This window comes from Lithobates pipiens, unplaced genomic scaffold (assembly GCF_037356315.1).
Source record: "Lithobates pipiens isolate NorthernLeopardFrog02 unplaced genomic scaffold, aLitPip1_a1.2 Scaffold_16, whole genome shotgun sequence".
Classification (NCBI taxonomy): domain Eukaryota; kingdom Metazoa; phylum Chordata; class Amphibia; order Anura; family Ranidae; genus Lithobates; species Lithobates pipiens.
The window spans coordinates 193,601,276-193,628,334 of NW_027507748.1; the positions used below are offsets into that span (position 1 = coordinate 193,601,276).

General features: G+C 43.2%; 1 protein-coding gene across 1 annotated transcript in view; it reads right to left on the minus strand.

Moving 5' to 3' along the window:
* The window catches only part of LOC143982280 (X-linked retinitis pigmentosa GTPase regulator-like), a 184,296-nt gene that overhangs the window by 132,410 nt on the left and 24,827 nt on the right, over nucleotides 1-27,059 (minus strand). Inside the window, exon 4 of the mRNA XM_077480863.1 lies at nucleotides 1,921-1,983. Within this exon, the coding sequence (XP_077336989.1) occupies nucleotides 1,921-1,983 (63 nt within the window). The remainder of the gene's footprint in view (nucleotides 1-1,920; nucleotides 1,984-27,059) is intronic.

The following is a 27,059-nucleotide window of genomic DNA, read 5'->3' on the forward strand; positions in this document are numbered from 1 at the left end:
CCGACGCACATCTCCGGGAGGTCTCGTAATCTGGCTGACCTCTTGGATTTAGCTCTTCTCACCTGGGCGAGAGGTACCAACTGTCTACTATCTTTTTATCCTCTCTCTCCTTTTTTCAACTTAGTTCCATTCCCACACTAGGGGCATTCGCTATTGCATTTTTCCCCCGCCCGATTCATCCCCTCCCTCTTTTCCCTTATTTTTTTGGATATTTGGCCTAGTTGTGGGTATTACTTTTTGAATGTAGTTTAGATTAGCGTCCATCTTTATTTACATTTTTGTTGTATTCTAATCCAACTGGTCATTGGGATACTGTATGAATCTTGTTTTATAGCACAGCTTGACATTTTATGTTTTATGTTAGGGTCCCCTTTATAGTTACTTGTAAATTCCCCCAGCTCTACCTGCCGTCAATGAATTCTGAAACGGTTATATTTCACATGCTCATCTTCTGTACAGTGTATTGCTGGGTCAGTTGATTTGTACATTTGTTGATGTGACCCTTTTCTGTTAATTGATCATATCATATGTTTTATGTAATTTATTTGCCGTAAACTGTGCCCTCTTTGAAAATAAAGGAATTTTTTTAAAAATTACCACACTAGACATGAGGGCACAGCATTTCTATTTTAAACTGAATCAGTTATTTTACAAGGTCGGAGTTTAGATATACCGTATTTATCGGGGTATAACACGCACTTTTCCCCCCTGAAATTAGGGGGGAAATTGTGGGTGCGTGTTATACGGCAACAGCGTACCTCGGAGGGGAACGAGTGCCATCAGAAATCACTGAGCAATTATTTCCTCTCCACTTGGCTCTCCGCTCAGATCTAACTCAGTTTGCACGGCACACACACACACACACACACACACACACACACACACACAGTCCCCCCTCCCCCACTGGCATTGGACCAGTGTTCTGTCTATCACAGGAGCTTGTGCAATGCCAATGGCGGAGGTGGGACTGTGTATGTGACTGCTGACTGAGAACCGAGTAAACAGATGACGGCTCTGTGATTTCCTGCGAGGAGAGATGGTGAGCTGCATTGATGGAGGAGATAGGCCCTGATCAGGCTACAGATGGGCACAGATCAGGATGCACTGAAGCTGCAGATGGGCACAGGTTAGGCTGCATTGATGCTCACTGACCATTATTTTGCTTCAAAGTAGTTTTTTTTTTTAAATAAAAGTGATTTTTTCCTGAAACTTCCCTCTTAAATTGGGGTGCGTGTTATATGCCGATAAATACGGTACTTTACATTTAAATATACTAAACGGTACTAAACATTTAATATATAGAAGCTTAACTTAGATATTTTTCAAGCTTTTTTACCTTTATTTTCACTTGATGATCCTGCCTATAACACAATTTCAGTTCTGAGTTTACTCACTGTATTGTATTTATGGATGAGCAGCATTATCACCCTACAGGAAGTGTGTAAGTGCGGATTTAGACATGCTTCTCAATCTCCTTTGCCTCTGAAGCCATTCGATTGCGCTAAAGAGAAGTGGTGAGGAGGCGATGCAACGCTTGATCACAGCCAGTTAAAACCCCATTTTTGCAGACAAATGCGCAATGCACGCGGTAGCGGTGGGGTTTGCAATGCTTCCTTGTTGACTTGAATGTGTAGCATGTGACGGGAATGCTACATGCCATTTAACGTTTATGTGGCATGGGTACAGCCCTGAGTGGCTGCATTGCTTGGCTTGGGAAAGTGATTGGGGGGGGGGGGGGGGGGCATTAAAACTGCTACTTGATTGACTGCTTTCGCCATCACACTGTTGCTCAGGTTAACGAGTCCTTATAAATTTTCAAAGGATTACGCCCCCTTGGATTGTGCCCACATTGGGAGTTTAAAGTGCTTTACATTACACAAATATTTTCACACAGAAAAAGCATTAGAGAATAAATATTACCTGTACAGATCAAGGTGTGATTTCTCCCACAAGCAGTAAGTTTTACTTTTTCCGATCTTAAAGCTGCAAACAGAACAGAATTCATTAACCCTTATTAGCAAAATAAAAAATATACTGAGCTGTAAAATATTTGAACCACTTCAGCCCCAACCTTTTTTTCACACATGCAAAAAGCAGCATTTTGGCCATAAAAATACTGAAAGTGGAACATTAGTCAGAAAATTAAGTTCTAAAGGATCACTTGAGGCTGGACCTATTGCAGGTATAGCTAGGTAAAACATTAAAAATAAGTGCCTATAATGTTTAAGATCCAGTAACAGTGTCTTACCCTGCTCTGCACATGCTCAGTTGTTCTCTTTTCTCGGCACTGTGGCTGAAATCAGAGCCACTAGAGGCCGATCAACTGTTGCTGAATGTGGAAGAAAGCAACAGGAATGTCACAGACTGATGAGGAAGGACAGATTAGGGAAGGAGAAAGGAAAAGCAGGAGAGGTGACAGGAAAAAAACACTGCCTGGGAGACTCAAAAAACACTGCCTGGGAGACTTTAAAAAAAAAAAAAAATTCTTTATGTGTACAAACATGTTAAAATTTACCTGCTCTGTGCAATGGTTTTGCACAGAGCAGCTCCGATCCTCTACTTCTCAGGCCCCCCCGACTGACTTTGTATGGGGGCATGTGTGCACTCTGTATCTGAGCAAATGGAGAGAGAGCTGAGAGAGCCTCTGCTCTTGTGCATATCGCTGGGTCGAGATGAGGCTCAGGTAAGTATAAGGGTGGGTTGGAGGGAGCCGCATATTGAAGGTTTTTTTACCTTGATGCAGAGAAAAAAGAAAAAAAAAACCTTCAGATTTTAGAACCACTTTAACCACTTCAATACAGGGCACTTCCCAACCTTCCTGCTGTAATGGAAATTTGTAAGTTCTGTATATAATTGTATTCTACTTTGTATGTATTGCACAATGCCCTCACTGTGCACACGGCACTAATAATGTTTTCAGTACACATTTTGCATTCTTTCCAGTCCTGATTAGAATTAGCCTGCCTATGTAAATGCCCTTGTTACCATAAACGTACAATTGTAATATTAATGTTATACCTACGTAATCATGTATATAAAAACCTTCAATTGCGTTATAATGAAGCAGAACAGTTATTTGGAAAGATGCGGAGCGTATCTTTTGTGTCTGTTCCCTACTGCAGTAGTTATTATTAATTTGGAACCACTAATCAATATGAGGATAGGAGTTGCCTATCTATAAAACGTCTGACTCACTGCCCAAGCCAAATTTTCAGCTTTCAACGCTGTCACTGTTTAAATTGCAATTGCACGTCATGCTATATATGGATCTATATATGGGCCTATCACGGATTCCTTTAATCAATTTTTTTAATAGCGCAGCTTGTTTTTCTCCTTTATCAGCGGACAGCCGAGTTGGAAGTGAGAGTAGATGACTTGGAAAATCATACACAAGACTATTTGGCTGAATTTTAGAACATTAAAGAGGAAAACGCAGTGTTACAGTCAAGCTTAGAAGCTCAAGAAAACGTGGCCGGAGGCTCAAGAAAACAGGGCTGCTCTGTGGATTAGGGGGATACCCGAGACTGTGCTGGATCTGCAAGCTACTATATTGGCTCTGTTCCAGGAACTGCAACCTGGCATTCCTATAGACAGACTGGAAATGGACAGGGTACACAGGGCCCTGGCCCCATGCAAAACAGTCCACCCAGAGACATAATAGCCACAACTACATTATTATTGCACTAAGGGACAGCTCTTGGCTGCAGCCAGAGGGAACGATACATTGGCCTTTCAAGGACACACGTATCAGATCTTCGCTGACCTTTCCCCTTTTACAGTAGCAAAAAGACACACCCCGAAACCGCTCCTTCAGATTCTCTGACACCAAATCCCATAACACTGGAAATTCCTATTCTCAGTATGATTCACACACTTGAAGACCAAGTATGTCTGCCGCACTTTAGAGGAACTACAGACAGCCCTACAAGACCTGGGCTTCCTGGACCAAACCCAGAGCAGACGCTCAGCTTCCCGTTCTCCACAAAAATCGTCGGCTGCCGACAAATATCCACTGAGGACTCTATGGTCTGATCCTGCTCGGGTGACATGAAACGAATAAGACATCTTTCTCCAGGTATCATCCTTAGATAAAGACGACCTTAGTTGGCTCCTTGCCCATTTGTCAACAGACACTAGCTCCTTTTTTTTGCAACCGCTGCCTTTAGCCTACTTGGTTCAAGTTAGCCTAGGACAGTTTACAACCAAAATCTGAGTTTACCTTATGGTTAGATAACCCTCTTAATATAGAGCCAGCTGGCCTGTGATGAGCATCACAGATTCCTAACCTTCACTATCTTTAAGAAGGCAACTCATGCTACATTAATTCGTTTTTTTTTTTTTTTCTCCCTATTACCCTTTTAAGTGGGGACTATTAAAGCTCATTGGTTCTAGAGCCATGGTTCACTAGGCCTACTTAGTAAGACAATCCCCTTAGCACTTAGCTTAGCTCTGAGGGTCACAAGATCTTAGCCTCCACTACTTCTTGTGAGGCAGCATGTTACACTTAGCAAGTTGTTTTCTTCCTATTAACGTTTTTGCAACCAAACGTACTTTCGCATCACTCGCTTAGTGACATCTGGTGACAGGTCACGGGAATCACTTGTGCCCTCATTAACTGCCCTCAGCACCCTGATCCTAATATGCAGGATCCCGACAGTAGTCTCAGCTCAGCACCTATTCGGGATCGCTTGTCGCTCCCCTAGTATGCTCCTGTACCCTATTGTTATGCTGTTTAACTACATTGTTTGCAGTTCTAAGTGTTGTATTACCTCATTTAGTTCTTCGCCACACTATCCCCCCCCCCCTCCTCCCTCTTTCTCTCCACTAGTCGTGGTTCTTCATTCATGATCCCAGGAACATCACCATTGCACAAAACCCAAATCACCTATGGCCCCCCCTAAACATCCTTTTCTTGAATGTTCAAGGCTTCAACACCCCGTACAAGTGTACCAAGGCCATACATTCTTTTTCAGCAGCAAAAGCCCACATTATTTGTTTGCAAGAGACACATTTCACAGATAAACATGCCCCCAAATACCTCAGCGCCTCCTACACGCAATTCTATACAGCCTCAGCCACAACCAAACAACGTGGGACACTTATCAGCTTCCATTGATGGAGGGAGACATTTTACAGTGGGAATCTTTGCTTAGGGAGGGAGGGTTCTTAGGGGGAGGGGGATTTTTTTTTTAAAATTTATACTTACCCTGGTGGATGGAGCATTGATTCAATGTTGCATCTGTCCCCAGCTGCTTCTAAGACAAATAGAGGGATCACTCAGTTCTCAGCCTTCAGTGAGCAAAGAGTGGTGACTGTGAGTCCCTGGCTCTGCGCTCCCAAGCTCACTGGAATGCCAGACTTTGGAGGGGGCAGGAGCGGCTGGCTAACTGCTGGTCCAGGCATCAGGGTGAATCCGGACTTTAGGATCTTTCCATAGCCTAGACCTGCTGAGCTCAGCTGACAGCGGGCTATAGCTGGCTTTTGGCTAAAAATGGGTCACAAAAGTGCAGAGCGAATTGCACTCCCCTCCAGAAGAAGCACAACCAAGCATTCCGTCCCTTCAGTGCGCATGCACCGGTGACATCACGGCTGCTGCTTTCCATGTGAATATCTCCTAAACTCCACATGTTTAGGAGATAGTTATTGTACCTACAGGTAAGCGTTATTATAGGCTTATTTGTAGGTTCAAGTTCAAAAGCTGGGTTTACTACAGTTTAAGACTGAATAAAAGCCAACCATATTGACCAGGTGCAAAGGGCACCATTCTGTGGTAGGCAGCGGACAATATATATATATTTTTTTCATCTCTCAAAACATTTCATAAGATTTCTTAGGACAGTTTTTTTAAGGTTTAAATAAATCACATAATTTACTGCCTACCACAATATGTTGCTCCTTGCACCTGCTCAACTTGCTCAGTAAGGTTAGCTAAAATCCAGTCTTGGGTCTCATTTATACATCCTACATGACCATGGTGCAGCAAGTGTACTGCAAATACCTGCATTTGGGATCTCAGATGTTCTAATCTCTGCTCAGCCTGTACTCCTGAGTGATTGACTGAAAGGAGCCAAGGCTGTCTGCTGCTGTAAACATGTATCCACCTGTATCTGCACATCCAGTGGTTACCTGCAGGTAGGGATACATTTTTGCCATGGCATAAAATCTGTCTGCATCCAGGGTCAGAAATGTGTCCCTAACAGCAGGTAACCACTGTGACCCACAGTGTGTTAGTGTGTTGCTCAGGCTCAATCTATGTGGGGAGCAATGTAGATGATACCGAATGTGCTGCAGGAGTGCCGGCAAGGGATGAAGCTCATCCCAGCTCCTGTAGTCACTAAAGGGAAGAGAGAAAAAATCCCTGGTGCTGCAAATCCGCTGAGTTCCCATCACTACTACATGGTAATGTAGTAGTGATGGGAGACACCATCTCAGCCTGGGTTCCCGCCAGACCACACCCCAACGTGTTTTTCTTTGTCCCCCAGAGCTTATCCACTTCAGCCCTGAACCATTTGCTTTAACTGACAATTGCGTGGTCTTGCGATGTGTTTCCCAAACAAAATTGACGTCCTTTTTTCCCCACAAATAGAGCTTTCTTTTGGTGGCATTTGATCACCTCTGCGGTTTTTATTTTTTGCGCTATAAACATAAAAAGGGTGACAATTTTGAAAAAAAAAAAAAAAAACATAATATTTTTTACTATAATCCCCAAAAAAATAAAAAATAAAATATTATATATATATATATATATATATATATATATATATATATATATATATATATATATATATATATATACACATACACATATACACACATATATACATATATATATATATATATATATATATATATATATATACACACATATATACACACATAAAAAAAAAAGTGTTTTCCTCAGTTTAGGCCAATACGTATTCTTCTACATATTTTTGGTTAAAAAAAAAAATATAGCGTCTACAAAATAGGGGATAGTTTTATAGCACTTTTTATTAATTGCTGCGACATTATGGCAGACAGATCGGACACTTTTGGCGCCATTTAGGGACCATTCACATTTATACAGTGATCAGTGCAATTAAAAATGCACAGATTACCGTGTAAATGTGACTGGCAGTGAAGAGGTTAACCAGTAGAGGGCACTTCAGGGGTTAAGTGTGTCCTAGGGATGTGTTCTAATTATGGGGGGATGGACTACGTGTGTCACAACACTAATCACCGCTGTCCTGTCACTAGGAAGAATGGGGAAATGCTTGTTTACATAATTTCCCTGTTCTTCCTCTCCGTGAATAAATTGCGGGTATCCCCGCAGACATCGAGTCCGCGGGACCCGCAATCACACTCACAGAGCTTGCGGCGGGCGTGTGCCCACAATGCCGCGTCTTAAAGGGCAACGTAGAGGTATGTTAATATGCCTGCACGTGTCCTTCTGCTGACGCATATTGGCGTGAGCCAGTCGGCAAGGGGTTAAACATGGAGACCACTGAATATTCTGATAAATGTTAACAGCAGTGGCTCTTTTAGAACATATGAATGAGATCTAAAGTCTGGTTCACACAGTAAGTATTTTTTAGTTCAACCCATCGGGCTGAACAAAAAAATAAAAATAAAAAGAGAGCTTACGTGGAGCTCGCTGTACTGAGTACACTACCGCACCACAAGTGTGTGCATTGCGTTCAATTCAGTTGAATTGGGATCATTTTTGCTGCTCTGCATTGCAAAGCCTCATGGCCCCACTCTGCTGTCACATGTTTTTACTATACCTACCCCAACATAAAAGCATAAATGATGCCTTTAAGTTTGAAAGACCAGAACACCCCCCCGGAAAAAAAATTACCTATGGCCCTGCTCACACCTGTTGGCAGTAGAAGCGACTCTTAAAGAATACCTTTCCCACAATGCTACTGATGATATCTCAGCACTGACTTTATAGGAAGCCCACAAGCCCGTAAAGACTTTAACACTTGTCATGTACCTTCAACTCTCTGCTGACGGAACACTCATTTAGATCTGAGACTCTAACATCCATAATCTCCATAATACACAAACCATGATCTGACCCTTCCTCTTGGACAAACTACCGCCCCATCTCTCTACTAAATCTCAACGTCAAGCTGCTGGCTAAACGCATGGCAACCCATTTGAACACCATCATAGGCCACCTAATCCATCACAACCAGACAGGATTTGTCCCCATCCGTTGATAACATCAAACGTGCCCTTCTTCTATCCCACATCGCCAAAACTAGACGCATCCCAACCTGCTTTCTATCCCTAGACATCAGGAAAGCATTTAATTCAGTCACCCAACCATATCTACAATACACTCTCAAACTATGGGGTTTTGGGAGTCATTTCCTTACATAGAGTTCCTCCCTATACAACAATCTGCAGGCATACATTAAGTATGCCAGCTATAAATCCGCAATGTTTAATATTCAGAGTGGCACCAGACAGGGCTGCCCCCTCTCTCCCCTGTTTGCTCTGCTCATAGAACCCCTGGGGCAACTGATCAGTTTGGATCCTGATGTTAGAGGGACAGAACTTGGTGGGCACCATCACAAGGTATGCCTGTTTGCAGACTACATACTTATTTTTCTATCACATCCACACACCTCGACTCTCAACCTGCTATCCTCATTGAAGAAATTTGCCCAAATTTCCAGCCTACATGTTAAAGCGGATGTAAACCCGAATGTTTTATTTTTTTTTGTCTGGCACAATATAGAGTATAGGATTTCAGATCAGCTGTGCCCAGTCTTCTGCAGTTTTTCTGGTCTCATAGGAGACAGATAAGTATACATGCAGGAGGCATGTATATCCTTCTAAATAACCAATATTGCAGTAGTTTAGAAAGGATGAGAGTGGGTTTACATCCACGTTAACCCCAAAAAAAAAAAAAAATCAAATGCGTTCAATGTATCTATTTTACCCTCAGAGCTCCAACTTGCCAAGGCTTCTCTGCCATTCACATGGGTGTCCCGTCAACTTCTGTACTTGGGCGTGCAACTCACAGCTTCAAAAACCGAACTCTTTGCTGATAATTTTTTACCCCTGCTAAAACAGGTTACTAGCCTCATGTCCCAATGGTCCTCCCTCTATTTGTCTTGGATAGGCAGAATCAGTCATCAAAATGACGATATTACCAAAATTCCTATACCTCTTCAGAGTTTTTCCCACCCCGAGCTATTTTTTTAATCTTATACAACGCAGGGTAATGTCAAGCCTCGTTTACCCAAAACCACCAACTCCAACTGCTTCTACGACTGTCCACAGGAGCCAAGCAAACTATTGCTAGGGCTTGGAAATCTCAGACCTTGCTTGTGGCTGAAGCTAACCATAGAATGAACAGGGCCCAGGTCTATGCTAAAATTACAGTCATTGAAAGTGACAAGATACACAAGTTTGAAAAAAATATGGCAATCATGAGTGAAACACCGTTTACCCCCAGATTTTGACAAAACCCTTCTATTACCTCAGTAACTGGGTTTCTTTCGCCCATTTGACCCACCAAACACGCTCGTGAACAGGAACCGCACTACCACTCGCAAGAAATTTTCACCCTCTGCACCCCTCCCCCCGAGTGTAAGCGAGCCTGAGATAACGCCTCTGGAACAATTATTCCTACATAGTACAGACTCGCCCACTAACCAGTTTTTGATGTTTCTCATCCCCTTCTTACTCTTCTTCCTCCACTACTTTTCCAGTCCCTACACTGATTAAAACCTCAATTGGAGTACCATCCCCTCTTCCTATATAAACAGATTCTTCTGCATGTATTATTCAGTGGCGATTATGTCGACACAGATGAATTGTTACTCTGATGATACATGACTCCTGCAGTTGAATTCACCCGTGCCGTCACCTATTTGCTTATGCACATTTCTTCTATAGCTCAAGAATTGACAATAATTGCTTACATGTTCCTTCTCTCATGTAACTATGATGGCTAACCCAACTGTATTACTGTTGTTGTATCACTATTTGTGACCAATAAAACTCTTTGAAAAAGTATTCTGTTCTCTTTGTATTCCTTCCTTTATGTGAAATCCCTGGTGTTCCTGCCAGTCCCTCTGCTTTCCTATTAAAAACTGACTACACTAAGCAGGGAAAACAAACGTGGTCAGTTCTCTAGTGTGCTGGGAACTCATCCTGCTTGCCTTCAATAATCAGACTTTTCCTGCTATAAAACCTAAGGAAAAAAAAAAAAAATCGAATTTCTTCATAAAATTTAGGCCAATATGTATTCTGCTACATATTTTGGTAAAAAAAAAAAAAAAAACAATTAGCGTATATTAATTGGTTTGCACAGACTATTACATCCACAAACTATGGGATACTGCAATACTGTGGCAGACAAAATCAGACACCTGACACTTTTTGGGGACCAGTGACATTATTAGAGTGATCAGTGCTAAAAATATGCACTGTCACTGTACTAATGCCACTGAAAGGGAAGGGGTTAACACCAGGGGTGTTCAAAGAGTTAAATGTGTACCTAGCTGGTGATTCAGCGTACTGGAGAAGGTGCTTTTACTAATGGAAGGCATGGATCGTTGTTTCACTTTAAGAGCTTTAAGAGTGAGATAATTAGCCACTCCTGTGCTCCACCACATGTGACCATACACATACTACACTTAATGTGACCCCTTAGTTAAGGGGGTCCTTTAGTGCTTTAACCACTTAGGGACCGAGCCTATCTCTGAGATTTGTTGTTTACACGTTAAAAACATTTTTTTTTACTTTGAACCCCCAAACATTATACTTTTTTTTTTTCTAACACCCTAGAGAATAAAATGGAGGTCGTTGCAATACTTTCTGACACACCGTATTTGCACAGTGGTCTCACAAGTGCACTTTTTTTTGGGAAAAAATAAATTTTTTGAATTAAAAAATAAGACAACAGTAAAGATAGCCCATTTTTTTTATATTGTGAAAAATAATGTTATGTTGAGTAAATAGATACCCAACATATCCCGCTTCAAAATTGCGCCTGCTCGTGGAATGGCGACAAACTTTTACCCTTAAAATCTCTATAGGCGACGTTAAAAAAAATTCTATAGGTTGCATGTTTTAAGTTACAGAGGAGGTCTAGGGCTAGAATTATTGACCTTGCTCTACTGATCGCCACAATACCTCACGTGTGGTTTGAACACTGTTTTCATATGCGGGTGCTAGGCCCTTTAACAGTCATCGGCGGAAGTGACGTTTTGATGTCGCTTCCACCCTGCAGTGATATGGAGACGGGTGGGGGCCATCTTCCCCTCACTCGTCACCATACCCAGGCAGGAGACAGACGCAATCGCCTCCGCCGCTGCCAATGGCTCCGGTAAGTGGGGGAGGTGGGCCCTCTCCCGCCATCGATAAAAGTGATCTTGCGGCAAATCCGCCACAGAAACCACTTTTGTCTTAAACCAGACCTCTCCCAGATAATAATTCCTCAGCACGGATGGCTAATCCCAGGTCTACCTTTGACTGCCCACTTTCCAAAAAAAAAAAAAAAAAAAAGGGGGGGGGTCATTTGGAGGGTATTTGTACTGTCTTGGCAATTTAGGACCTCAAAAAGCGACATAGGCAGTCAGTACATCAGGATTGATCAATTTTACATTATTATAAAAAAATTATGACGATAGATTATTTGCAAAACTTTATAACAAAAAAAATTAAGAAAAAAATGTGGGTTTTCATTTTTTTATTATTATTATTTTTTTTTGCTTATAAAGCAAAAAATAAAAAACCCAGTGGTGATTAAAATGCAACCAAAGGAAATCACAATTTATCTCAAAAAACATTTTATTTTTTTTTTTTTAATTAGGCACAGTATTGCATGAATAATTCTCATTCAAAGTGTGAAGGCATTGAAAGCTGAACAATGCCCTGGGCAGGAAGGGTATTAAAGTGTCTGGTCTTGAGGTGGTTAACAACCTCTGTTTTTTTTTTTTTTTACATTATTATTTACAAAAGAAAATAGCAGAATACATTTTGCCCTACATTTATGAAGATTTATTTTCTTTGCAAAAGTTTTAAAACAGAAACTACCGTAAGTAAAACTTTTTAATTTTCAAAATTTTTTTCCTTTTTTTTTTCTTTACATAGCAAAAAAAACCAAAAAAAAAACCATAGTGGTTAAATACCATCAAAAGAAAGCTCTGAAAAAATTATATAAAGCTAATTGGGGTACAGTGATGCATGACTGAGTAATTGTTATTCAAAGTGTGCACTGAAATCTGAAAAATGACCTCGGCAGGAAGGGGGTGAAAAAATCTGGGCTTGAAGTGGTTAAGCCCCCAGAACATCATGTATTTTCTGAAAGCAGAGACCCTGAAGAATAAAAAAAGAGGATTGTTGCAATTTTTTTTGTCCAACTAAATTTGTACAACTGTTTATCAAAGGCATATTTTCAGTAAGAGATATAATAAAATGAAATTTAGTGCAAATACAAACAATATAATAACAGACTGTTTTGGTAAAATATACATTAAAAGGGGAGTTCTGGCGAAAAAAAAAAAAAAAGTAAAAGAAAAGTCAGCAGCTACAAATACTGCAGCTGCTGACTTTTAGACCCCATTCACACCTGAGCGTTTTGTAGCTTGAAGCCTGAAGCTACAAAACGCTAGAGGGGAAAAAATCTATTATTCTCAATGGAGATGGTTCACATCTCCACTCCATGTCGCCTGAAGCCGAACGCTTGAAGCTCAAACAAGTTCCGGACCCTTTTTTGACCCTCGAATTGAGCAGATTTGGGCGTTTTTTTTCTTTTAACATTGGTGACCTTTTGCCCTGCACAAAATTGCGGCAAATCGCGGTAAAAAACGTGATTTTCTGCTTGAAAACGCTACGCTCAGGTGTGAATGCAGCCTTAATAATCGGACACGTACCTGTCCTAGAGTCCAACGATGCGGGGGAACAAAGACCCGCTTGTCTCCACCTCCTCTCTGTGGCGCCGGCACTCTCACTGTGGGCACCCAGCTGAGCACGCACTGCACATGCGCGAGCCGCACTGCAACTGGCCGGGCAATCATCTGGGACCTGTGATGTGTCCCAGATGATTGCCAAGAGGGAGGGGGGAGAGGTGAACTTCCTTCCGGTGCCCCGGGAGTAAGTGGAAGCTGGAACCCTCTAAAAAGAGGGTTTCCACTCCCCCCATCACCAAATAAAAAAAAAAAAAGACATGCCAAATGTGGCATGTTAGGGGGTCACCTTCCCTTAAAACAGAAGTTCCATTTTTGGGTGGAAGTGTGCTTTAGAATTGTGTGCCTGTGATATCACACAAAACGATGTTACTCAAAAAATCTCCATTGAGTAATTTTAAAAGCCTTTACTGCTCATCAGTTTAGAGTTAACCATGAGCCCTGGTGCTAGAATTATTGCTCTCACTTCGACATTCATGGTGATACCTTACATGAGTGGTGCGATCACAGGTTTATATGCATGTACGCACCCTGGGTGTGCATTTGCATTCGTGTGGGGCAAAAGGGTTCATTTTGTTTTAATAATATATTTTATTAAAAAAATGTTTTAACTGTATTTTTTTTTTTTTTTATTTAACTTTATAGCTATCACCACGGGTTAATAAAACCCAACTTGACAAACATTGGGAAGGCGACAGGTATTCTTTATGTAGCTCTGCTTGGTTACATGCACCCGTGGCTGTAGCAGCCAGTGAATGGTAACTTGTGACAAAAACCTTGTTGCTTCTGGTTTTATTCAGTGCAGAGGGAAAATCGACCACGTGGCAGGGGGAAAACTGTGCAGCCCACACAATAAAAGTGATCAGTGGCTATACAGTCGCTGGATCACTTTCCAGCTGAGAGCTGAGTGTACAAGTTCACATCAAACATTACAGTACTTTTAATTTGAACTCCACACGGGTTCTTTATGCATAGCATGGAGAACAGCCAACAGAAACTATGTGAAAACATCTCTAAAATTAAAGATAAAAAGCAGCCTTCCATGATTAACCGCTACTTATAAACCTAAAAAAAATATTACTTTAAAACACTAGCAGTATAAATAAATCAAAAGCTGCCAGATTCAATTCATCATGTTCCTCAAAATTCTACAAACAATACCCCATAATGACAACGTGAAAGAAGTTTGTTTGAAATCTTTGCAAATTTATTAAAAATAAAAAATGACATTTACATAATTATTCACAGCCTTTGTCAAGACACTCAAAATTGAGCTCAGGTGCATCCTGTTTCCACTGATCATCTTGATTGGAGTCCACCTGTGGTAAATTCAGTTAATTGGACAAGATTTGGAAAGGCACACACCTGTCTATAAGGTCCCACAGTTAACAGTGCATCTCAGAGTACAAACCAAGCCATAAAGTCCAAGAAATGGTCTGTAGACCTCTTAGACAGGATTGTATCGGGGCACAGATCTGAGTATGGGTACAGAAAAACGTCTGCAGCAATGAGCACAATGGCCTCCATCATACGTAAATAGAAGAAGTTTGGAACCGCCAGGACTCTTTCTAGAGCAGGTTGCCCAACCAAACTGAGCGATTGGGGAGAAGGGCCTTAGTCAGTGAGGCGACAAAGAACCTGATGGTCACGCTAACAGAGCTCCAGTGTTTCTCTGTGGAGAGAGGAGAACCTTCCAGAAGAACAACCATTTCTACAGCACTCCACCAATCACGACTGTATGGTAGAGTGGCCAGACAGAAGCCACTCCTCAGTAGAAGGCACATGGCAGCTGCCTGGAGTTTACACCTGAAGAACTCTTAGTCCTTGTACACACTGTCGGACATTCCGACAACCAAATCTGTCGGATTTTGTCCGTGGATTTTGTCCGAAACTGTTGCATACACACAGTCGGACAAAGTTGTCAGAAAATCCGATCGTACTTAATGTGATGACGTTATTTCGTTAGGACGGGACTACGTTCAGGCTAGTAGCCAATAGCTTTGGTCTAGGAATTTGATCTGAGCATGCGTGGCACTTTGTCCGATCGGAATTCTCTACACATGATCGTACAAAGTCCGATCGGATCATGTTGTCGGAAAATTTTATAGCCCAGCTGGAAAACTTGGTCCGTCGGGTACTCCAACAGAAACACTCCGATGGAGCCCACACACTGTCGGATTATCCGACAACACGGTCCTATCGGACATTGTCCATCGGAATGTCCGACCGTGTGTACAAGGGCTAAGACCATGAGAAACAACATTTTCTGGTCTGATGTAACAAAGATTGAGCTCTTTGACCCGAATGGCAAGCATCAAGTCTGGAGGAAACCAGGCACCGCTCATCACCTGGCCAATACCATCCCTACAGCGAAGCATGGTGGTGGCAGCATCATGCTGTGGGGATGTTTTTCAGCGGCAGAAACTAGGAGACTAGTCAGGGTCGAGGGGCAGATGAATGCAGCAATGTACACAGACATGATGAAAACCTGATTCAGAGCGCTCTGGACCTCAGACTGAGGCAAAGGTTCATCCTCCAACAGGGCAAAGACCCTAAGCAAACAGCCAAAACAACAACAGAATGGCTATGGGACAACTCCGTGAATTTCCTTCAGTGATCCAGCTAGAGCCCAGACTGGAACCTGATTGAACATCTCTGGGTACATCTGAAAATGGCTGTGCACCGATGCTCCTCATCCAACCTGATGGAGCTTGAGAGGTCCTGCAAAGAAGAATGGGAGAAACTACCTAAAAATAGGTGTGCCAAGCTTGTAGCATCAGACTCAAAAATACTTGAGACTGTAATTGGTGCAAAGGTGCTTCAACAAAGTATTGAAGCAAAGGACGCGAATACTTATGTACATGTGATTTTTTTTATTTTTAATAAATTTGCAAAGATTTCAAACAAACTACTTTCACATTGTCATTATGGGGTATGGTTTGTAGATTTTTGAGGAAAATAATGAATTGAATCCATTTTGGAACAAGGCTGTACCATAACAAAATGTGGAAAAAGTGAAGCTTTGTGAATACTTTCCGCATGCACTGTAAATCGTCACATTAATTGCCAGAGAAACCTATTTATATACTGTGGATAGCACTAAAGCATGCCATACATGTGGCAATTATTTCCAGCTGTCAGTTAAATCAGTTAATATAGGGGTACAATATGAAAGAAAATAATTTACAAATGTAACAAAAACCTGGGGGTCCTAGTAGATGATAGGCTCAGCAATGGCATGCAATGCCAAGCTGCTTATAACAAAGCAAACAGAAGATTGGCATGCATTAAAAGGGCATCAACTCCAGAGCTAAAACGATAATTCTTCCGCTCTACAAGACTCTGGTCCGGCCTCACCTAGGAGTATGCTGTACAGGAAGGATGTACTGGAAATGGAAAGAGAACAAAGAAAGGCAACAAAGCTAATAAAGGTCTGGGAGGATATTAAATTATGAGGAAAGGTTGTGAGCACTGAACTTATTCTCTCTGGAGAAGAGATGTTTGAGAGGGGATATGATTTAAATTTACAAATACTGTACTGGTGACCCCACAATAGAGATAAAACGTGTTTGCAGAAGGGAGTTTAACAAGACTTGTGTACACTCATTAAAATTACAAGAAAAGAGGTTTAACCACTTTGCGCCCAGGCCAATTCTGACATTTCTCTCCTACATGTAAAATTTCTAATATTTTTGCTAGAAAATTACATAGAACCGGGGGGCGTGGCCTGGCCGCTGAGTGAGATGGCCGCTTGATCGTTCGGCTCCGCTCCTCCACACCATACTACAGCGAATACTGCCGTCTCCCGCTGCCCGAACGGATTGCTGTTCGATCAGACGACTACCGGAAAGTCTCCGGAGTATGTCCAAGAAGAAGGGCAAGCTCAAGGGACCCCGCAGACTCCTCGATTTTTACATGCGGCCTTCGCAGCAGGACTCCCAAAATGGCGCCGACCGGGACCCAGGAAACCTGAGGCGACCTCATAGCTGCCCTGCGGAAGCGCCTCCAGCGTTCCAGGCCCTGGATGAAGGGATGGATCAGACCACAGAGCACTCCATCTCCCCTGGGGACAGAGGTAAGAGACTAGCAGAGTTTCCCTCACTCTCCCCTGACAAACAGCCTCCTCATAAGAAGCAGCATGGCGCTGGGACATGTAGTACCACAGGCTCTGAGAATCCAGCTGCACAATCCCTTGCTGAGTACCCCACCTCAGACAATCCAGCCTCTGAACACTCACTTAAAGCAATGCTGCTGTCTTTACAGACTGAGCTGCACAGAGACTTAAAAATCTCTCTTAACCATATGCAAGAAAAAGTCACCTCACTAGAGCACCGCACTGACCGCATAGAACAACATCTGTCAGAAGCCACTGAAGCTCACAATAGTATGGTGAATATACAGGATGAGCAAGCTGCCATGGTCACCCAGCTCCGTCTTAAAATCGCGGACCTTGAGGACCGCTCGAGGAGAAACAATATTAAAGTCAGGGGGGTATCTGAGTCGCTTGCAGCATCAGAAATTGTGCCTTATTTACATCAAATGTTCCGCAAACTAGTGCCTACGCTGACGACACAAGATATGCTTATAGACAGAGCACACAGGATCCACAAGCCGCAGCACCTCCCAGACTCTGTCCCTAGAGACATCCTGGCCAGGGTACATTTTTTTCATGTCAAGGAGGAGATCATGAGAGCAGCAAGGGCCCTGCGCTCGCTTCCAGACCCCTTCCATGGAGTGTCTCTATTCAATGACATTTCGGCGACTACTTCCCAAGCCCGCAGGGCCTTCTCCTCAGTCACCTCTGTTCTCAATGAACAAAAAATTCCCTACAAATGGGGATACCCTGTGAAGCTTATTGTCTCTCACCGCAATCAACAAGTTGCTATGTTATCGCCTAAGGAGGGCCTCAAGCAGCTTCTCAACTGGGGCCTGATAACTCAGGCACCTCCCCACACTTCCCCTGTACGGCCATCCTCAAAGATAGCTAATCTGAGGGAGTCCCACGTTCCGGCCTAACTGCAAATGCTTGCTTGTAACATGCAGCATTCTGTTATGTGTTTATGTTCTTACTCTTTTAGATGGTTTTTTCCTCACAATAAGTTTTACAGTTTTTGTCATGGTGTGGAGGAGTGGAAGTAGATGTTTGTCCCTTCCACGCTCCACAATTGTTGATGTGCTAAGCACATTCTTGGTTTCTATTTTTTTGGCATATTTTGCAGTTCTACCTGATTCTCTTACATAAGATACGCCATTGTATTACTGCTTTGCTTTCATAGCTTTAACTTTGCTGGCGCAGATCGGGCCCGTTTTGCCCGCTCTGATTCAGCTCACTGCCTATTTGTTACTGTATATTACACTAAGCTGTGCAACGTTTATTTCCCCCCCCCCCCTCTCTACTCGCCCCTCCCCCGCCTATTTCCTTTCTCCCTTCTATTACCTTTGGCTTCCCATTTTCTCCTTGTTCCTCGAGACAGTCCCCCTCTGATATTGTGCAGACCATCGCTATATAACCTTGCCTCACCTCTGCAATGTCGCTCACGATTGTATCTCTTAATGCTAAGGGCCTCAATAGCCCCTTTAAAAGGTCTCTCCTATGGCGTGAAGCCCTAAATCAGAAAGTGGATATCCTATGCGTACAGGAGACCCACTTCTCAGAGACTAATTCCCCCAAGTGCACTCACAGATTATTCCCCCATTATTTCCATGCCCGCGCTGAAACTAAAACAAGGGGGGTGATGATTGCAATTCGCTCTTCGGTGGCCTTTGTCCTGAAGCACGTAGAAGTGGATCCTGGTGGCAGATTTATCATTCTGTCGGCTACATTCAACGACCAACCAATGGTTGTTGTTAACGTATACGCACCTAATACTCACCAGAAAGCTTTCCTTAAAACACTGCTCCTCAAGCTTCAACCTTACCCAAAAGATGAAATTGTACTCTGTGGAGATTTCAATGAAATCTTAGATCACCACATGGACTCCTCCAATCCAAAACGTAAATCCTCCATGGCGCTGTCCACCTTTGTTTCCCAAGAAGATCTTTATGACCCTTGGCGATGTCTGCATGGTACGGAGAGGGACTACTCCTTCTATTCCCACACGCAGAGATCTTATTCTCGGATTGATCTGTTCCTGGTCTCTAAGATCCTGCTGCAAAAAATTGACAAAGCAACTATTGGTCTTATCACATGGTCGGACCATGCGCCAGTCTCTATTTCCATTTCCCTGTCGCCTCCTGCCTCTAGACACACGATTTGGCGTCTGAACGCAACATTACTAAATGTAAAAGAGATCAAGGAGCAGATTGGGTCCGAAATAACCTCTTACTTTACCTCTAATGAAGGCTCTGTTTCCAATCCAGCCACTCTTTGGAACGCGCACAAAGCGGTCATTCGGGGTATTTTCCTTAAGTTGGGAGCCCAGGAAAAGAAAAAAAGATCACTTGCGATCAATGCCCTACTGCAACGCATCCAGACTCTTGAAAAATTAAACAAACAACATCCTACCACGGTTAATGCAGGTACACTTAGCTCTCTGCGGAATGAACTATGTTCGCTCCTTCAAAGAAGTCACGACTTCTATCTCAGACGGCTTCGCTTAACCTGGTACTCTCAAGGCAACAGAGCGGGGAAACATTTAGCACAACAGTACAAGAAAAAAGCAGCTCAAACTAAAATCCCATTCCTACTGAATCAGCAGGGCCAAAAACTGTCCAATCCCAAAGACATTGCGAATGAATTCGGAACCTTTTACTCCAAACTGTACAACCTCTCTCAATCTACTTCTACTCCGCAGCCCTCAGCACAATTGATCCAGACATTCCTTGCCCCCTTACAACTTCCCACGATAACCCCCTCCCAACTTGACGATCTGGCCAAACCATTTTCTCAACTGGAAATTCTTAAAGCGATCAACGAGCTTCCTTTGCATAAAGCCCCTGGTCCAGATGGTTTCATTAATGAATACTACAAAACTTATAGGGATCAGATCTCATCCCACCTCTGTAATGCCTTCAATGGCTTCCTATCCACCGGACAGATCCCATCGGAATCACTAGAAGCAACTATAACTACCATCCACAAGCCCGGTAAACCCTCCCATGATCCAGCAAATTATCGCCCCATCTCACTCCTGAACACGGACACGAAACTATATGCCAAATTATTAGCCTCCCGTCTAGCATCATTTATCCCCAACCTGATTCACCCTGATCAGGTGGGCTTTATTCCCCTACGACAAGCTTCCGATGGCACCCGCAGGTTTATCGACATGATACATTGGGCGGAGCACCGTCGAGTGCCTTCTCTGCTGATCTCTCTTGATGCAGAGAAGGCATTCGATCGGGTTAGCTGGCTCTATCTAGACCTTGTTCTACAAAAATTCGGCATTCATGGATCCTTCAAGCAAGCCATTTTAGGCCTATACTCCTCCCCAAGTGCAAGAGTTTTAACATCGGGACTATTGTCTTCCCCATTCCCCATCACAAATGGGACTCGTCAGGGCTGCCCCCTCTCCCCACTCATTTTCGCGATGGTCATTGAACCACTAGCACAAGCTATCAGAACACACCCGAGCATAGCCGGTCTTCAGATAGGTTCCACTGCACACAAAATTGGGCTATACGCCGACGACATTATCATTTGGCTCACTGATCCCCTATGCTCTCTGCCCCCGCTCTGCGATCTTTTACAACAATTCAGTCTTATTTCCCTTTATAAACTAAACCACTCTAAATCTGCCATGCTAGGGATATCTCTATCCCCGCAGCTCAAACTCAATATCTCCTCGATATCCCCGTTTTCCTGGGCTACCAACTCCTCTCTGACTTACTTGGGTATTCAGCTGACCTCCTCTACCTCTCTACTATTGCGTACTAACCTAGCTGGGCTCACCCAGAAGCTACAAAACCTTTCTACTTCGCTCCTACAGGTACAGACCTCATGGATAGGTAGAATAGCTCTTACTAAAATGTTCCTATTACCACATATTCTTTATATGTTCCGAACTTTGCCGATACCGATGCTTCAATCCGACATAGCTAGTTTACAACGACTGATTAACAAATTCATATGGTCGGGTCACAAACCACGGGTTAAAGCCTCCTCGCTCTACACACCGACAAAGACTGCTGGCATGGGAGTGCCTAACCTTAAACTGTACTATAAAGCAACATTGCTCGATCAATCCAGGAGGCTCTGGAATATGTCTTCACTACTACCTTGGACTCTCATTGAAGCAACGGATCTTATACAAGAGCCTTCACATCTTCTAGCTGCTGTTTGGTTGGGCTACCACCCCGATAAATCCTCTCTACCCACTGTGAACGCAACTCTGACCAATTGGAAATCCCTGCTACAAACCGCAGGAGGAATCCACCACCATGCTCTTCTCCAGCTACCCTTCGCAGCGATCTCCTTCCTCTCTCCGGATTTACCTTTACAAAGATGGATACAGCATGGTATTCGGACTATAGGAGACCTGTTTCAGGCCTCCCAGCTCCTCTCCTTTCAACAACTAATAAGCAGATTCTCTCTCCCTCACAAAGACTTCTACATTTACCTGAGAGTACGCCACATTCTCACCTCCATACCAACGTCCAGTTGCATCTCAACCAAGTCCATCATACAGCTTCTTTCCTCGCCCTCCAACAAAATCCGAGGCATCTCCTGCTTTTATACCCTCCTGACCCAGCAGTCTCAACCCGCCAACCCTCCGGCTATCTCCCATTGGGAGACCAAATTAAACTTTCATCTTCCATTAGCAGATTGGTATCGAGCAATTCACCTAATAACCAAATATTCAAGGAATATATCCCACCGAGAAACTGTCCTTAAGATCCTCTACAATTGGTATCATACACCTGTAAAACTCGCTCGCATTTTCCCTACCCACTCCAGCAAATGTTGGAGAAATTGTAATACAGACGGACATTTACTTCATATTTGGTGGGGATGTCCCTTCATCAAAGTGTTTTGGACGGATGTCACCAACTTTATTACTGGTTTAACTGGTTTGTCGCGTGTCATCACCCCGCAGATGGCCTTATTTGGTCTTGACATCTTGACCTGGCCTCCATCCTTCCAACCTATTGTTACACAAATTCTTATAGCAGCTCGGCTAGCTGTAGCCCGCCAATGGAAGCAACCCGTTGTTCCCACTATCAGCAATGTCATTATTATCTTAAATGAACACCTGCTGATGGAACACCTGTTTGCAAAATCGCAAATGTCCCTGAGTAAATTTCATACCTACTGGAAGCCCTGGCTCTCTGATCCTAGAGCTAAATCCTGTACCTGATTTAATTGTACTCTCCCTCACCGGTGCTAACTTTCATTCTGCAGTATCCTTACCGAATTGCACCCTTCTAGAATAACCTGAAACCACTGTGATGTGATTGACACGCTGATAGACAACAATGTTTACTAACCTTATTTTAACCATACTTCTTTGCTGCCACTCACCTTTCCTGCTTCCTTCTACCTCTCCTCGCTTCTTCCTCCCCCCTCTTCCCCTCTTCAGCTCCCTTTGCACAGAGGGAACTGGATTGGGGACCTGGTATGTACCTTTAACTATAAGCACCTCTATAAATATTGTGCCCCTTGGCACTTCGGTATATTGCTGTTGTAGCTTATCTGAGATATGTCTCTAATCCCTTGTGTATGTATTCCTCTAATTAATTATTTTGTTTTCTTTCATGCCCTACTCTGTACTTCATTTCTTATTTTCAATAAAGCTTTTTGAAAACTAAAAAAAAAAAAAAAAAAAAAAAAAAAAAATTACATAGAACCCCCAAACATTATATATGTTTTTTTAGCAAAGACCCTAGAGAATACAATGGCGGTCGTTACAACTTTTTAACTTTGCAACTTTTCGAACACGTTTTTTTTCAGAAAAAAAAAACAGTTTCATGCTTAAAAAAAAAAAAAAAAAAAAAAAAAAAAAAAAACAGTAAAGTTAGCCCAATTTTTTTGCATAATATGAAAGAGGAGGATATGCCGAGTAAATAGATACCCAACAATTCACGCTTCAAAATTGCACGCGCTCGTGGAATGGCGCCAAACTTTGGTATTTAAAAATCCCCATAGGCAACGCTCTAATTTTTTTTACTGGTTACATGTTTTGGGTTACAGAGGAGGTCTAGAGCTAGAATTATTGCTCTTGCTCTAACGTTCGCGGCGATACCTCACATGTGTGGTTTGAACACCGTTTTCATATGTGGGCGGGACTTACGTATGTGTTCGCTTCTGTGTGCGAGCTCACGGGGACATGGGCGCTTTACATTTTTTTTTTTTTTTTTTTTTTATTGTTAATTTTATTTTACATTTTTTTAGTTTGACACTTAAAAAAAAAAACGATTGATGACTTTTATTCCTATTACAAGGAATGTAAACATCCCTTGTAATAGGAATATGGCAGGATCGGACATATTTACAGTGAGATATGGGGTCAATAAGACCCTGTCAGGTCACCTTGAGGGGAGGTGACAGGTGCACACCGTAGGGATCTGGAGTGCACCGCAAGGTTGTGGACCCTACGGCTGACTGCTGTAGACGGGGGACAGATCCCACTGGGGTTAGAGCGTAAGATTCCCTGGGGCGCGGAGCCAGCAGGTGCTCACCAGCACCTCTGGTGGTGAGGATGGACTTGGCTGCAACTGGCTCCAGGTCGCGACCCCCTAGAGATGGTGAGGGACAAAGCCAAGGTCGGGGCCACAAGCAGACAAGAATAGTCGGGTACACACCAAAAGGTCAGGATCACAGGCAGACAGGGATAGTCAAGACACGCCAAGGTCGGTAACGGAAAATAGTAGCAGAGCACACGGCAGGAAACCGGAAGCTAACACACAAAGGAATACACAATGGTTGATCAGCACTGATGACCTGCAGTGCACAGGTTAATATAGGGCTCCCTGATAGGGCCTGGGGTGGAGCCATGCTTAGAGGAGAGGTTATAAAAACCACCAGGTGGAAGTGGCTGGCCTCTTAGTCTGAAGACATGAGGGGAGGTAAGCAAACACAGGAAGATCACTGCATAACCATGACAGACCCCATATCTCACCTCTAGGCTGGGAAGAATAAAATCAAAAAAAAAAAAAAAACGATCCTGGTTTCCCTGCCAAATCGGCGCCATTCATTTGAATACCGAGGCCAGGCGTGACGTCATAACATCGCGCCCGGCCTCCGAACGATCATAGAGAATCCAGGGACGATCTGGTCTGCTGGAAATCTCTATAGTAACTTGCAGGGGCCGGCGGATCCTGTGACCGACTCACCAATGGAAGCGGCCTATTCGGTACAAGCACTGGAGGGCGTCCCCTCCCGCCGCCCGTAAGAACGATCAAGCGGCGGAACAGCCGCTATGATCTTCTTATGGTGCAGGGAATTGCCGGCTGAAAACGCTGATATCTGAATGATGTCTGTGGCCTCAGGCATCATTCAGATATAACCACCGAAAGCCCATGACGTCAATAGACGTAGTATGGGCGCCAAGTGGTTAAACTTAAACTACTTTGAGGGTTCTTTGTTGCAAGAGCGGCAAGGATGTGGAATTCCCTTCCACAGGCTGTGGTCTCAGCGGGGAGCAGCGATAGCTTCAAGAAACTATTAGATAAGCACCTGAACGACCACAACATACAGAGATATACAATGTAATACTGACATATAATCACACACATAGGTTGGACTTGATTGACTTGTGTCTTTTTTCAACTTAACCTACTATGTATCTATTCCGAAAAGCAGCATATAACAGTGGCAACAAAATAAATAAGCAGCTGCAGAAGTCAACATTTTGACTATATTTTAGTTCTACTTACCGTATTTATGGGCATATAACACGCACCTTTTTCCCCTTAAAATCAGGGGGAAATCGTGGGTGCGTTTTAAATCCCGATCCCCCGCTGATTGTGAGTGGAGGAGTGAACGCCACCGATATCTATACAGATATACAGATATCTAGTCACGCCCAGTCCCTCCCTATGATATATATATCATATACATAACACAGTGACTGGGCGTGACTGTGAGCGGAGCTATCCGAGCCTAGTCGAGTACACTCGGCTATCTATGTATATGGGCGGCGCTTGGCTCCGCTCACAGTCACGCCCAGTCCCGCCATTGGACCTGTGTTATGTCCATCATAGGGCGGGACTAGGTGGGACTACAAGAAGAGCCGAGATACACAGAGCCGATCCTGTGTATCTCAGCAGCGCCATTTTCAAACTGCAGTGACACGGACATATCACTGCAGATGGACACTTGCAAGGCTGCAGATGGACACTTGCAAGGCTGCACATGAGACGCCGGTGCAAACTCTGCTGAACGCGTTTTTAAAAGATGAAACCGGCGGTTATTAAACGTCCGTTTTGCCGCAATTTAGCTGCGTTTTACCGCGTTTGCATCTAGAAGCGTTTAGTTAAGATAACATCATAAGACCCTCCCCAAGCTCAAAAAACAGTATTAACTATTTCAGCCATTTTGTGAGACCAGAGTGAGTAGCAGCAGCTGTGAGAGCAGCAGTGTACTTGTATTTAGCGTGTCACTTGCCACAAGTTGTGGATTGTCCACTTGCCATGTCATCTGCCACAAGTTTTGGATTGTGCCCTTTCCATGTCACTTGCTATGTCACCTTCTACGACACCTGCCACAAGTTGTGGATTGTCCACTTGCCACGTCACCTGCCAAGTCACTTGCCACATCACCTGCAACAAGTTGTGGATTGTCCACTTGCCACGTCACTTGTCACAAGTTGTGGATTGTCCACTTGCCACGTCACTTGCTACGTCACCTGCCACGAGTTGTGGATTGTCCACTTGCCACATTACCTGCTACAAGTTGTGGATTGTCCACTTGCCACGTCACCTGCCACAAGTTGTGGATTGTCCACTTGCCACGTCACCTGCCACATCACTTGCCACGCCGCCTGCCACAAATTGTGGATTGTCCACTTGCCACGTCACTTGCCACGCACCTGCCACAAGTTGTGGATTATCCACTTGCCACGTCACTTGCTACGTCACCTTCCACGTCACTTGCCACATCACCTTCCACGTCACTTGCCACAAGTTGTGGATTGTCCACTTGCAATTGCAATTGTTTAAAATATTTGAATCATTTTTGAGATTTTAAATATCAAAAAAATAGAGCACCTTTAAAAACACTTATAAACGAAAACGTGACAAAACGCTGTACTGTCGTTTTGCAGCGTTTTGCTTCTGAAACGTGGAAAACGTTTGCGCCTGAACCCATTTTTTTGCTTCTGGAAAAACGAGATTAAACAGAACTGCATAAAGACGGCAAAAAAAACAAGACTGTGTACATGGACACATAGGATAACAACACTGAATGAGTTCAGGGGCAGTTTAAAAAAAAAAAAAAAAGTGTTCAACTGCCTCTGAAAGAGCATTTTTAACAGCGTCTCGTGTGCATGGGGCCTTACAATATGCACACATGTTGGATTTAGTATATGTTCAAATGTTAAATTAAGTTCTCAAGCAGTGGGTTCAAATGAAAAAAAGATTGTGGGATTATAGATTTGCACTCCTTTTTTTGATGCTCAGGTGTCTGGTGGTATGGATTTTGGGTGGGGACCCCACGCAGTTTTTAAAAAAATGTTGGCGTGGGGTTCCCCTTAATATCTATATGCATTGGGGGGTATACGCTGTTCGTTTTTTCATTTTCTCTTTTATTGTCCACAAGTTGTTTTTACATTCGGCTGAGGAGTCATGCATTGTAAAGAACGTGGCAGGCAGCTTCCCGGCCGGCTCCCTATCAACCAGCTCAATGGAGAAAAATTACTGCATCAATTAATGCACTAATTACCGCTAAATCAAACAAATAACACATTCTGTATATAAGGCAAGATTCTTAATGAATTGAACACTTGCACAATTGTTAGCGCATTTTATTAGCCGTTATTTAATTTAATGAATTCGTGAAATGACCCCCAAGTAACAAATATAGAGCTGTCCTGTGCACACCCTGTGTTATCTCAAGTTATCCAACTAGCTCCTCCTGCATTTTTAACCCCCACCCCCCTTAAGCAAACATGAGGAATGTTTGTGTACTGCAAAGATGTACTGTATATTACTTTTTACCCTAAAATACCCTTTAGAAATATTTTGACATCACATCGCTAATTACTAGTAAAC